Source organism: Micropterus salmoides, unplaced genomic scaffold, assembly GCF_014851395.1.
Source record: "Micropterus salmoides isolate LMB-PRFRI ecotype aquatic unplaced genomic scaffold, ASM1485139v1 Ms_hic_scaffold_17, whole genome shotgun sequence".
NCBI lineage: Eukaryota > Metazoa > Chordata > Actinopteri > Centrarchiformes > Centrarchidae > Micropterus > Micropterus salmoides.
Genome location: NW_024040817.1, coordinates 25456032 through 25470473, shown reverse-complemented (window position 1 = coordinate 25470473; position 14442 = coordinate 25456032). Strand labels below are relative to the sequence as shown.

Here is a 14442-nt window from a genome sequence, read left to right as displayed (position 1 = left end):
TACTGATGTTACACTCCTTGAAACCTATGCAGTCAAATTTGCAAGAAAGACAGTTTACTTGACTTTAGACATTGATACTACCACAGTGCTGAAGGGATTTTTATCATTCAGCGTGTAATCGAAACATCCATCTCCCTTAGCTATTGCAGTTTGAACTGCAAGAATGGCCCTTACCAGTCTCTTACGTTGTTAGTTTATATCAAGAGACACACAACCTGAGAATAAAGATAACTCTACTAAGTAGAGCCAATAGTTACAATGTCTCACAAAAGTGAGTATACCCCTCACATTTGTGTAAATATTGATTATATCATTTCATGTGACAACACTGAAGAAATGACACTTTGCCACAATGTAAAGTAGTGAGTGTACAGCTTGTATAACAGTGTAAATTTGTTGTCCCCTCAAAATAACACATCAGACAGCCATTAATGTCTAAACTGCTGGCAACAAAAGTGAGTACACCCCTAAGTGAGAAATTTCCAAATTTGGGCCCAATTAGCCAATTTCCATTCCGGATGTCATGGGACTTGTTAGTGTTACAAGGTCTCAGGTGTGAATGGGGAGCAGGTGTGTTAAATTTGGTGTTAGCGCTCTCACACTCATACTGGTCACTGGAAGTTCAACATGGCACCTCATGGCAAAAAACTCTGAGGATCTGAAAAAAAGAATTGTTGCTCTATATTGATGGGGATCGAGACCTGGTTCCAAAATTTCTCAAAACCCAAAAATCAATAAGGTTTGAGCTTATTGATACTGCTACGAGACTTGCGGGCTATGATGTAACGTTATGTCTCGAGCGTCAAATGTGATTTAATTTGAAACGCAATGGATAAGAAAATCATCAGGCTGCAGTCTCTGCCTGCTCTCTGTCGGCTCCTACACACACACACACACACACACACACACACACACACACACAGCGGCAGCAGAGTGAGAGGCTGCGCCATCGCGGTGGAATAACGTTACGGTGAGGGTGAAGTTAGCTCCAAACTACTGTAACGTTAGTTGATGACAGCTACCCTCATTACTGTAAGTACGTGCAATAAAACCTTCGCAAGTAAAAAGACAATACTTCATCAATACACATGTCTGTAAGGTAATGTTAAACATGTAGAAAGGGTTCATTTTAAACTGCTCTGTCCTCAGTATCTCATCCTGTATGTTTTATAGAAGCACAGCTAAAGCTAACTTGGCATTAGCCAAATGTTACAAACAAGCTAGATAGAAAGCTGTCTGTCTGTAGCACAGACTGGTCTGTAGTCTTAAAAACTCAAACCAGCCGCTCCTCCTGACGAGTTTTCAGATCCCTCTCTTTTCAAAAAGCAACCAGTGACAAGTCTAGCAACTTTTTCTCGTGTTATTGGAAACTTTTGGAGACTATGACATGAAAGCACATATTGTACTTATACTCTTCTCAACGAGTAATGGATGCTACTGTGGGCCCCTCACCCGTCCTCCTTCGACCTGGTAAAGTTACCTGCAGCCAGCGAGAGTGGAGGAGGACTGATACATACTGATGTAATTCTTTCTAAACCTCACTCACTACTTGTGATGTCAGAAGTTATTGAGTTACTTTGCTGTTGTAAACATTAATGTTGCTGCTGCTCTAGAAACAACATTTAGCTGTATTTAAAATATTAAATTAAAAAACAACCAGGCAGTTAATATGTACACTTCAATATGTTTATTTAATTGCAAGTGATATGTCATCTCAATATATAACAATGTTACCGCACATTGAATATTTTCCTCATACCGTGCAGGCCAACCGCATGCCCGTTGGGTCTGGTCTTACCAAATAACCATCACTAAATAATAGTAAAGTATCGATAGTGGTATCGATAAAGAATCAGATTGTTAAGCAGTCTCAATAAGGGTATCAATATCAATAAAAATTAACAATCCCCATCCCTATTGCTCTACATAAAGATGACCTAAGATACAAGAACATTGCCAAGATTCTGAAACTGAGCTGCAGCACGGTGGCCAAGTGACAGGTTCAACTCAGAACAGGCCTCGCCATGGTCGACCAAAGAAGTTGAGTGCACTTGCTCAGCGTCCTATCCAGAGGTTGTCTTTGGGAAATTATGAGTGCTCCCAGCATTGTGGTCTGATGAGACCAAGATAAACTTATTTGGTTCAGATGGTGTCAAGCGTGTGTGGCGGCAACCAGGTGAGGAGCACAAAGACGTGTGTCTTTCCTACAGTCAAGCATGGTGGTGGGAGTGTCATGGTCTGGGGCTATGTGAGTTCTGCTGGCACTGGAGAGCTACAGTTCACTGAGGGAACCATGAATGCCAACATGTACTGTGACATACTGAAGCAGAGCATGATCCCCTTCCCTTTGGAGACTGGGCCGCAGGGCAGGATTCTGACGACTCCAAACACACCTCTAAGACGACCACTGCCTTGCTAAAGAAGCTGAGGGTAAAGGTGATGGACTGGCCAAGCATGTCTCTAGACCTAAACCCTATTGAGCATCTGTAGGGCATCCTCAAACAGAAGGTGGAGGAGCGCAAGGTCTCTAACATCTACCAACTCCGTCATGGAGGAGTAGAAGAGGATTCCAGTGGCAACCTGTGAAGCTCTGGTGAACTCCATGCCCAAGAGGGTTAAGGCAGTGCTGGAAAATAATGGTGGCCACAAAATACATATATAATAATACATATATTGACACACTAACCCTAACTCATTTTCACTTAGGGGTGTTCTAGGGCTAGATGATCTGTGCAAAAATGTTATCACGATAAAAATGTCTTGTATATATCATATCTTTTATATATATCATATCTTCATATCTTGTCGATAATTATCATGATAAATATCAAATCTTTATTTCTTTCAAGTTTAAAGACTGATTTTTGCTCCTGAGTGAAAGTTGAAGAAAACTGATGGTTATTGTGGTTTTAAACTCTTCTTTATAGTCAACACTTCACAAATCTGAGGTAGAACAATTATGATAAAATTTGTGTCAACAAATATGCGTGAGTAAAATTAAGTAAAAGCCTTTTTCCTCAAAAAAATTAAAATCTTAATAAAAAAAATTAATTCCTAATTAGTGTATGATTCAAGTGAATAAAATCAAACATTTATTGAATATTTATTGAACATTTGTTATATTTTTATTGAAAATGTTTTTATTGCGATAATTATTGTAACTTTATTGTCCAGCCATACTCAATTTTGTTTCCAGTGGTTTAAGACATTAATGGCTGTGTGATGTGTTATTTTGAGGGGACAGCAAATTTACACTGTTGTACAAGCTGTGCACTCACTACTGTAAATTGTAGCAAAGTGTCATTTTTCAATGTGGTCACATGAAAAGATATAATCAAATATTTACAAAAATTTGAGGGGTGTACTCATTTTTGTGAGATACTGTATAAATCAACATTCTTGATATCAATAATACATCTTCCATTGTTGTTGTAAAGATAAGGGTCTTCAAGCCTTTCAAAAGAGAAAAAAGTTCAAAACTAGGTGCCATTTTTCTGATCTGTATCAAAAAAGAAGCAGTTTAAAAAAATAAAAAAAACTTATAAGCTACAAAGCTTACAAAGTGGTGGCCCTACCAACCAATATCGATAGAGCAATCCCGCTAGCATGGCTAAAAGTTCTACATGACACAAGATTCTGAGTATTGCTTTTGACATAGAATTATAGGTAGGGGACAAACTCATTTATATGATGGTTTACAAAACTTCAGTTTCCATGTGAGATCACCCAAACCCAACACTACTGGGAAACAAATGGGGTGCTTTTATATGTTTGGCAGAGATCCTTATTAAACATACCATTAGGATGGAATATTCTGGTGAATTAACTACGGTCTGTGCTAAAACCACCTTTGAACAGTCCCTTTCAAATGACATCTTTAGAAAACATTTACAGTTTAATGAACATTGTAAAGAGGTTGTTGGGGGGAGTGCGAAGAGATCTTGTTAAAGGGTGCTGGCTTTGAATGATGTTGTGTCGATGTTGCTTAGATTAGATTCGCGACAGCTTAGATTCTCTGTCCTAGAGTCGTGGTGATTTCCACAATGCATCTGCTTCAAAAACAAGTGTCAGCAAGAGCCATGTCCTATTGTTTTCCTGGGTTTGAGTGAGTTAATATTTTTTAAAGATAATTTTTTTGTACTAATGTCAGAGTTCTTGCTAGTCAGCAGAGCATTTACAGAAAATCTTACGCCTGGAGCTTCAATCAGTTACTTGGGTTTTTCTTGTCCATGGTATGACTACTCTTGACAGCTCTTCAACATGAGCAAACTTTCACTCCATAGCTCACAACATTGACATCCAGGCATTTCAACATACTTTCTCTTCGCTACACCTCCTCGAAAGCACAAGTACAAGACTGAGCATGCCCATTGCTGCCGTGTAAACTGTGTAGCATACAGCTGCTGACCTCAGACCTTACGGAACATAAAGAAAGAAAGAACTGTTGTCCATGTTCAGGACTGTCAGGACAAATACTGACGTTTGAGGGAGTAGATCTGTTAAATGCTTCATTCATTATGTTCTTCTGACCGGTTAAAGTCATAACTCAGCTGAGCTTTGAGTACGCGGACTGTGGTTTCTTAGTGCTCTGCAGTTCACGTGTCTGCACACTAATAAAATACACACAGATACATAAGCAGACAGAAGGGCAAAGAAAGCAAGAGTTGCTGCCTGCTTTCTCTGAGACATCTCTGGCACAGATCCAAAGTTCTCACTAAGACAGACAGATGTGCACACACACACACACACACTTAGGAAACAGGCCTGGAATGCTGCCCAGATTCCCCAAACATGCCCGCCATTATGTATAGCGTTATGTAATTATGCAGAAAAGGGCTCATTTGCGCTTTATCTATACACACTAAACCTACAGTCACTGCCTACAGAAAGACTCCATGAGGTGTCTATGTGCCATGCTGTGTCACGTCAACTGGCAAGCTTTACATAACACACACACACACACACACACACACATACACACACAGCAATGTTGTAACCCACTTCTCTCCCTCTAACTATCAAACTCTGTATTTTCTCCGCTCGATGCAGGGTGGAGGAATGTTGTTTTCTATGGGGATTCAATTCACTATTCACTGCAGTCTTACTGGTGCAAAACCCCTTTTCTGGAAGCTAACGTGAACCAATCCAACTTCACGTCAACTCAACAGGGGCTCAGCAGTCCCACGGTATGGGTTAGCTGCATTTTTGTACCTCCACTAAGAGGAATAAAACAGCTGAGGCTACGTCACCTCCATCGTCCCATCGGTCCAAGTAAGACGTCATACCATTAATCCTTTGCTTTCAGGCCTGTCACACAACAAAGCCTACAGCTTGTTATTGTTGTTTGTTTAGCACTCTATTTATAGACCTCCATGATGCTCTTCGGCCAAATTCTTTAGGTTACTGGAGGGTTGGAGAGGAGAAAATCTGAGCTGAGAAACAAAGGGCTCATTCTGCAGGAGTTGGACAGTGGAATTGGGTCTGTTGTGTTGCAGAGACCCCATATTTCACCTAATTAGGCTGAGAGTTGTTGTCACTGTAAAGCAAGTAGACTCACAGAGCCACACATGTTGATACACACAGAGAGGTGTAATATGAACAATGCAACTCTGTAGTTCCCCTCAACTCTTTAAAGCGTTTTTGCCTCTTCGCCAGTCCAGCACCAAATGATGAAAATTGCTGTCTAGCTTGTAAACACAGGCGAGCATTTAGCACCACAGACACAACAGGGCTAAAGGAGAGAGAATATTGGACTCCTCTGGTGGCCAAGAAACTAAATAAAAAACTTCCAAAGAAATGCTAATTTAGCTATGTGTGAATACATATTTATTTATTTGTAAACACGTTCACCATTACAACTTTATAAGTTGATAATATGTCAGGGGTTTTTCAAATTGTTCCACAACCTAGTTCTTATTTTTTTAGACATTGCCATTGTTTCTATACATTATATTATTTTACTCACCAACTGCATTGTTGAGATGAGGGAAAAAGGCTACATCATGAGAACGGAGGTCAATGTAGCAAGTACACGGGCGGTTAGCTATCGACTAAGCCAAACTTAGCTTTCTAATTACACAGGAAATCAGCAAACTTTGCCCCACAACCGAGTTTCATGTCAATTTTGTCTTAATAATATTGGTCATTATTGAGTCCCGCTCGCACACTTTTTTTTATTTACAATATTGGAAAAGCAACTGATGAAAAAGGATCCAAGTTAAAAGTTAAATGTCCTGCATTAGCTTTTCTGTTTCATGAAAACTTTAGTGTAAAATTACTATAACATGTTCTTGATTATGTGCTTCTATCCACCACTGACAAGAAAGCATACATGCAACACAGAAAATATTTACCTGGTAGTTTGAGTGATGTAAGAAGTAGTCGGGGCATCCCGCTAAGGCCATGGTGTTTCGTCAGTAGCCTCTGGTCTCACCAGCACCCTGCATATAAAGGAAGGACACAGAATACAGACTGAATGACAAACAGGAAAGAAACCACCCATCACTAAAAGCACAAAATGAACTGAATGAGGAAAAAAAGAGAAAAGAGCGGTAACTCACAAAGTGAGTGAATTAACAAAATGGACTTACCATCCCAGGTGAGTGCTAAAACAACATGCAACAACTTTGTAAAACCGGTATCTATTTGGTGTGCCTAAAGACAAAAACCCGACACCCCTCTCTCTGCTTAAGAGAAAACAAAGCCTGCATGTGCAAATGAATGTGCATGCATGGATGAACATGTGCACACCAAATCCATTGTAAACATAGCCATTGTGTACCACACACACACGCATACACACAAGTCAGTTCCCAAACAAAGCCTGGGGCTTAAGACTAAATAAGAAACCCTCTCCAAGCAAGCAACACATGACCACTCACCACCTGCCGACTGATGTGGAAGGCAAAAGGGGGGAAGAGGGGGAAAGCCTTTCTGAAGGAACTTGAAATAGGAGTCGGCTATTTCCACTGCATTGTGCAGCATTATCTGCTGTGAGTAAGCAGGGGGAAGTTGTGCCTATGTGTGTTTTTAAAGAGGATACACACACTGCAATACATTTCCATTTCAAGCTGTTCAGCACTGAGTCTTACAGGATGTTGCTTTGAACATAAAAAATACTGAAACCATTTATTTTGCTGCATTGATGTAAAGAGGGAGATTTTTATGCAAGATGTCTTCAAGAGTCTTTAAAAAATGATCCAACTTGAAGTTACACCCCAAAAATCATTCCAACCACTAAAATATGAGGATAAATGGGTTCCTTTGGCCTGCATAATGTCGTTTTGGAATCAGATTTCTATCTCCATTTGTTTTATTGTTTTGGCTAGAAATGCCTATCCTCGCCTGTTGGTGGAAATCCCAGATCACCATCAAAATCTAATCAACTGTTCCCTTTAACAACTCCTATATGCCCACCCAATTTCATGGAAAGCTGCAATAACATTTTGGAGATTTCCTGCTCATAAACTGGGCTTTTCTGTCAATTCAAGAAAAATATGAATGCTCCACAAAGCAAGAAATTACTTGTTAAGTTGGATATTTCTGCAGCCCACATACAAATTTCAGGGAAGTGCTGCAACCGATACTGCTTCCTACAAAGGTTTGGCAAACAGAATCTACACACACACACCTCTGCATCTCTCTCACTAAATAGCTCCTCTCACTCTTTGACTCTGCTGGGTTCTCTTCACTTTCTCTCCCAGCATGTCTCCATTGTACAGGTCATTATATAACAGATATCAGATGGTTCAAACAATATATCTCTCTCCTCCTCCTCCTCCTCCTCCTCCTCCTCTCTTCTCCCTCTCTTTTCACCCCACTAATTACTGTTTCCACTGGGGCTCTGCTATCTTTAGGTCGCTCTGCTGACTGAGAATCTGAGTGCACAGTCGCACACACATCAAAAAGACAGCCTTTCCACTGCTGGTAATTGCACACTTTTTAAAAACAATTTCATTTTACATGAACGGTTTTAAATCTCACACGTTCTTGCATAGGCTTATGTGTGTGTTCACACCAATCAAACTGCTGGCCAAAAGGGCAAGCGGGGCGGTTTGTATGTGTGGCTAATAGGCCTGAAAGCAAAGCCAAAGTTTCAACTGCTTGACATTTGCTGACATTTGTGGTTCCTCCTGCAGAGAAAGGAAGTAATTCAGCTTTACTGCTTATACGGGGAGATCTAGAGAATGAAATGGGGCTTGGAGCAACTTAATAATGCCACACATGAGTCTGTGTGTGTGGATGTAGCAGGTCACACTCAAACATCTTTCCTAATTCAGATGCTGACATTGAGTACATTTTAGCAGCAGGTTTTCATGATCAAGTGATCATGGCTGTATTTTCATGTATATCTCATTAAAGACAAAATGCCATTCAGGGCCTCTTAAAGGTCTTAATGTTACAGATCCAAATAGAACAGGAAGGAAAAAAGGAAGAAGGAAGTTTAGCAGCATGCAGAGATTACCCCACATTAAGTCAAAGCTAACGGAGCTTTATGACAGATCATCAACGTGCGCGCACACACACACACACACACACACACACACACACACACACACACACACACACACACACAGCCAGCTTATCCTCCTGTATGCAGCCGTTCCTGTATGTGCTGTGGATTCTGATAACTCCCCTACAAAGTAGCAATTAGAGGAAGAAACCAAAGTACAGCTACAGTGAAACAGTCGCTGCAATGGCTTATTGACACTGATGGGGCATCTAGACTGACTGGTGTGTTGAGGAGGAGTTATGTCAATTCATGTTTTAAATAACCATGCAGTGATGTAGTTTTAGAAACTACATTTGTGCTCCAGCTGATGATGTTCATAATGATAACAACATATTTTCTTCCAGAGAGGCACGCTCTGGATCATTTAAATGCCAGTTTCTCCATTAACTATACCACCTACAGTAGATTAACACACTTTAAGATAAGTACAGTTACTTTCTATCTCATGTAACAGCTAGCCTACTAATGTCAGTAAAGTCTTATTTCTGCCAATAAAGGCGCTGGTAAAGTAAGCTGAAAAGCGTCTACCCTCCTCTGCATCCATGTGCATGAGCAATACGCTTCTATAGGAAGCATGTTTGACACAGAGTTAAACCAAATGCGTTCCATAGGGAGTTTTCCAAACAAATAACCTAAGTGCTTACGGTAATCAAAGTGCAGGACGCAGCTCAAGTATCGTGTCCAGGGCGCACGACGGAGCAGCACCCGGCGCGCTTCGACTGTCCTCGTCTGGATCTCTACACAAACTGCTTCCCCCCAAAAACTCTGCCCGCTGGTCTATTGTCTTCACCTTGTTCCCCCGACGTGCTCTCCTTGTACACGTACACACACGTAAACGCACACTCACACTCGCACACATCCAACACAAACACGCACACACTTGCGCTGATCTCAACCTGCACTTTCCAACCAGCTGACTCTTCTCGCTTGCACCCCCCCCCCCCCCCCGCAGACACACACATACACACACATACACACATACACACACATACACGCAGACACACACATACACACAGTCTCTCTCACTCTCTGAAGGAAACCTCCTCTCCCCGCCCCGCCTTGTTCACAGTAGCACACTGCAAAAAATAAACCCGGTGGTCAGTTTACAAATCTAATGTTTAGCTAAACACGCAAGAAAGAAATAATGTATCCCAAAATAGTTTTTACTGACTTTCTAAGGTTGAAGTTGTTCATTTCCTTTGAAGAATTTTCACATTTTTAAGACAAAAAATAACTGTGGGGGTTGACATTTTTTGCAGTGAGTGCAAGACCTGACTTTAACCCCTTAAGTAGAGGGAGGGAGGCCTCCTCTCCGTGAGCTAAAGTGATACATTCATTAGTGTCATCCATCCATCTGGTGTCAGACTGAGGTGCACAGTGTGTACCTGCACTGTCTCCCGCAGCATATGTCCTTTATGTCAAGTCTCATCACACATTTGCACCTGCAGACTAAAGAAACAGCCACACTAAGGTTCTTATAGGCATGGAACAGCCATGCCATGGGAGTTAAAAAATTAAGTATGATAAGGGATTTTTAAAACTATGAGGAGGGCTAAAGTATTTAGCACTATAAACAAAAACAAGCATTGGCTTTACTCTAAACCTACTACTGAGCACCAAGCACCATAAACACAAATTAAGTAGCCTACATTTACAATTGGTACATATATATATATATATATATATATATATATATTGGGTCCACAAACATGGATGTATCCAGGATTTCAGAAATACCGGGGTCACAAGCCCCTCCTTCCCCACAATAATAATTTTTAATAAACATTTTATTAACTTTGAACTGTTCGAATAAAATGCTCTATGAATTTTATTTCCAAACATGGATGTCTAAACCATGTTTAATAGCCTATTCATTTATTGGCCTAAAAGTAGAATGGGTGTACACAGCATATTGCAAGTGTAACAAAATCCTGGAATCAGATCAAATAATAGCCCCCAAGTGTCAGTGTTCAGCCAGCGACATCATAGCCATGATGCAAAAAAGAACTTTAATAATTTGCCAAATAATTTACCGTTTTGTCAGACATTACAGCCTTTAGACCTTTCTTACTCTACACACTTTCATTGTGGTAAGCACCTCTCTCCAACATCGGTGTGCGTTCCTCCTCTCTCTCATCATCAAATTGGATACCACTCATGGTCCCCAGAGGATGAATTCTACTGACCTTCCATCTAGCCACTATCACGTCATTAGTAAGCTAACATTTGTGTTAGCATGCTAACACACTAAACTAAGATGGTGACTGTGATAAATATTACTTGCATGGCAAACATTATCAGCTCGTTAGCATTCTCACTGTGGACATGTTAGCCTTCTGACACAGCTGTATAGATTATTACTGCAGTTAAGTGCATTTCATATTATTTGTCCTCACATATAGCCACACACTGGAGTGTCACGGTTCTGCTGTGGCACTTCCTCATTCCTAGTGTTTTCAGCTGTCCCCTGTCTGGAAACTTCTCTTTGTCTGTGTGTGTGTGTGTGTGTGTATGTTTTTATGGGCGCTCCAGTCTCCCACCTGCACACCTGTGACACTCCAGTCCAGACATCCTCCTGCCTCTGACAGACAGCTTGGACACATGTAAGCCTGCCAAAATCAAAATTGAGCCTGTATATACATGAGTTCAAGGCCACATGTATGTGAAGCTTCATCATAAAAAAGTTTGCTCTGTAACTAGGTCAAAGGCTATTTCCAGAATCAGCCCTCCACGTAGGCCTTTGTTTACAAAACCAACACCAGGAGATACTCATAACTACATCACATGGGAGTGTTTACACTCACAGAACTTGGCAGAACTTCTCTGCACTTGTACTCATTAAAGTACTGACTGAAATTACATATGTTATTGAACATTTAAATCGGTGTGTGATGGCCTTTTTAGGTTAGACTGCACTTGCAGTAGGCTGGTGTTTACCGCAGCGAGAGCAAAGAGTGTCTTCACTCACAGGAGCAAATGGGAGACAGCAACCTAAACCCAGTCCAGTGAAGTGAGAAGGAATCAGTGATGAGAAGACATTTAAGAACAGAAGATCTCCAAGACCTTTGCACTTCAATGCAGTGTGTTACATCATGGAGGGTTTGCAACGAAGAAGTGGATTATAGAAGATACTATGGATGTTTAGATACATTAGATTTTTGGGTTGTGTATATTGACAGCTCTGGGGTGGTTCATTGCCCGCTGGCCCTTTCTGTACACATCTATGTTGACTTTCATTTGATTTGTCTCCAAGTTCAGCTAAGCTGGTAGCCATAGTCATTGAGCTAGTACCCACTGCACCTCCATCATATCCACTGCTATTCTAATGGTTCCGGTTCTCCAGTTCCTCAGCTTCCCTCGCCATTGCTGGGAGTATGTTCTCCAGGTAAGCAGAGATAATGGTGACAACGTTATGCTTATATACTATGTGATGTTTGTGTTGCTTTGTTTTGTTTTGTTTTTACATCTATTTGGCCACTTTTTTAGCTGTCCATGTTTGTTGACCCCACGCAGCCAATGTATGTTTCGCATCCACAAAATGAGCAGATGTATGATAACAATGGCATTGGTAGATAGTGCATCATCATCATCACCACCACCACAAATCACAGACAGAAAGCAATTGGAACGAAAACAGAAACATTAACTTTGTTCAAAATTTACCAGGAATTCCAGTTGTGTTTCTTTGTCCAGGCACTCTCCATTTTGTTTCTGCCCCTCTCAAGACCCAGATAATATTAACACGACATTGTATACTTTTCAGGAGGATGACTTTGTATTTTTACATCACTGATAAACCTACATTAGCTTCAAGGAGGAAAAGAGCATGGCACTCTGTACTTGGCCCGATTCTGGCTGCATTTAGAGTGCTTGGAACATGCTGAGCTTACAGATAGACAGTGGAGACATAAATTGTGCTGCAGGAATGCTTTGAGATTTTTCTGTGGACATTTCTTTTTCTCAAAGTGAAAGGGGGTCAGCAACAGAATTCATTGCAAGTGATTTTAACTATACAGAATTCAAGCTAATGATAGCTGATGGTATCTCCATCAGTGAGGAATATACAAACATTGAACCACCTTATTGTACAACTACCTTTTAAGTCTACATGGAGAGAGTGATCATCAGTTTTGATAGTTTTGATTTAAGTTTCACATAGATTGAATCCTGTATGAACCCATAGGAAAGCAAAATCCAAGATGAGATCTCATAGTTGTTTCCTTCTTTTCTCCTAGACACAAATGAGCTGCTTTTAATACCAAGGTGAGACCAAAGGCCTTTTCTCCCACTTCTCAAATTCATCTCAGGAGAAACAACCATATAAAATTTCATTCATGTCTGACTCTGATCAAAACAAGAGATCTCTAACTGATCTTAAATAAGTCTAATTTAAGTCTCCTGAACTTTGGACCATGAGATCAGAGAAAGAGCTCAAAGAAAACTCAGCAATGACTCCTGGGATCTCATGATTCTTCTCAAATATGTCTCAGTTTTCTCATATTGGCCTCAGGAGCAAAAACTCATCTCTGTCTTACTCTGATCAAAAGATGAGATCTCTACAGTATCTTAAATAAGTGTAATTTCAGTCTCCAGAATGTGGATCAGAAAAAAGCTCCAAGATATTTCTCAGTTTTGTCTTAGTGTCCCCACTTAGGGGTTATTTTACTCAAGTACTTTGTTTTTATGGGGGTTTGTACTTTTACTCCCCTTAATAAACAAATCCTTAATGTATTTATTGTTAATTATCTGTTACAAGTTACTGAGAAAAATAAAATAAATTTTGACATTGAAAATAATGCACTTTCAAATGACATGCTTTCCAATTTGTTAAGGTAGTCACAGCCAGCATAACTGGAACACCCAATACTTTGACATGATGTATAGAGATTAATTAATTAATGACCGAATGCACGCAAGAACTGAGATACAACATGTATCTGTCATACAGAATAAGCACTTTTACTTTTGATACTTAAGTACATTCACTATGGAATACTTATATACTTTTTACTTGAGTAGAATTTCTAGGACTTTAAATGTGGATATGGTATTTCTCCTCTTTTAAGTAAAGGAAAATTGTATTCTATTTAATGACAATAAATCCTTCTGGATGGCGCAGGGGCAGTGTTGTTGCCCTTTGAACAACAGGAAATCCAGCTCAGGGCCTTCAGCATGGTTTTCCAAGCACAGACAGTAATGTGATACAAACATCTCCCAACTGCTTTTTAGGAGCAATAAGCAAGACATTAAGGAACTCAAAAAGATCCAATGATGAGATCTCATCTGTTACTTTCATTTATCCTATTGTAATCTCAATTCAGTATCCATTTGTCTTACCTACGTCTCCAAACCTCAATCTCTCTTCATCTCATCCTTTTCTCCTAAGGGGTTTTAGGAGCAACAATTCAGATTGGAGTGATCTAAAAAAGATATACTATTGATATCTTAGTGTTTTCTCAAGAGTTAAAGAAAAGACTATTCTGAGCAAAAGATTTTTCCTCTGGGAAGCTGTGAGATGTATTTGCAGAGGGAAGAGTATGTATTTTACACTTTACTTCATTCAGATAAATCATGGGCAAAATCCAGCTCCTGTTCACCCTCTCTTACCAGCAGCATTAAACGGTTGGCCACATGTACACACACAGAGTGTTTGGGAGAGGAGAAGCAGTCAACTGGATTGTCTTAAGTATGATTAGATAACAAAGTGCAGATCTAAACAATTTTCATCTTAAATTATTTACATGGGTTTGAGCCAGAAACTGGTTATCTAAAGGCCATATACTGTCGTTTTCTGCTAGAAGGCTTTGGATTTTTCTTTTCACTGCAGCGTCATCTCTTTCAATAATGCTCTATGTAGAGATAAAATATCCAAGATGCTGTCCCGTCATTCAGCATTTTTACAATAAGCTATGTTCGTTTAAAAGCAATTT

General features: G+C 40.1%; 1 protein-coding gene across 1 annotated transcript in view; it reads right to left on the bottom strand.

The window, feature by feature from the left end:
- The window catches only part of LOC119906981 (growth factor receptor-bound protein 10-like), a 48465-nt gene extending 39026 nt beyond the window's left edge, over positions 1-9439 (bottom strand). Inside the window, exons 1-2 of the mRNA XM_038724485.1 lie at positions 9157-9439; positions 6354-6440 (exon numbers count right to left, since the gene is read on the bottom strand). Coding sequence (XP_038580413.1) covers positions 6354-6404 — 51 coding nt within the window. The 5' untranslated portion in view covers positions 6405-6440; positions 9157-9439. The remainder of the gene's footprint in view (positions 1-6353; positions 6441-9156) is intronic.
- Positions 9440-14442: the final 5003 nt, after the last annotated feature.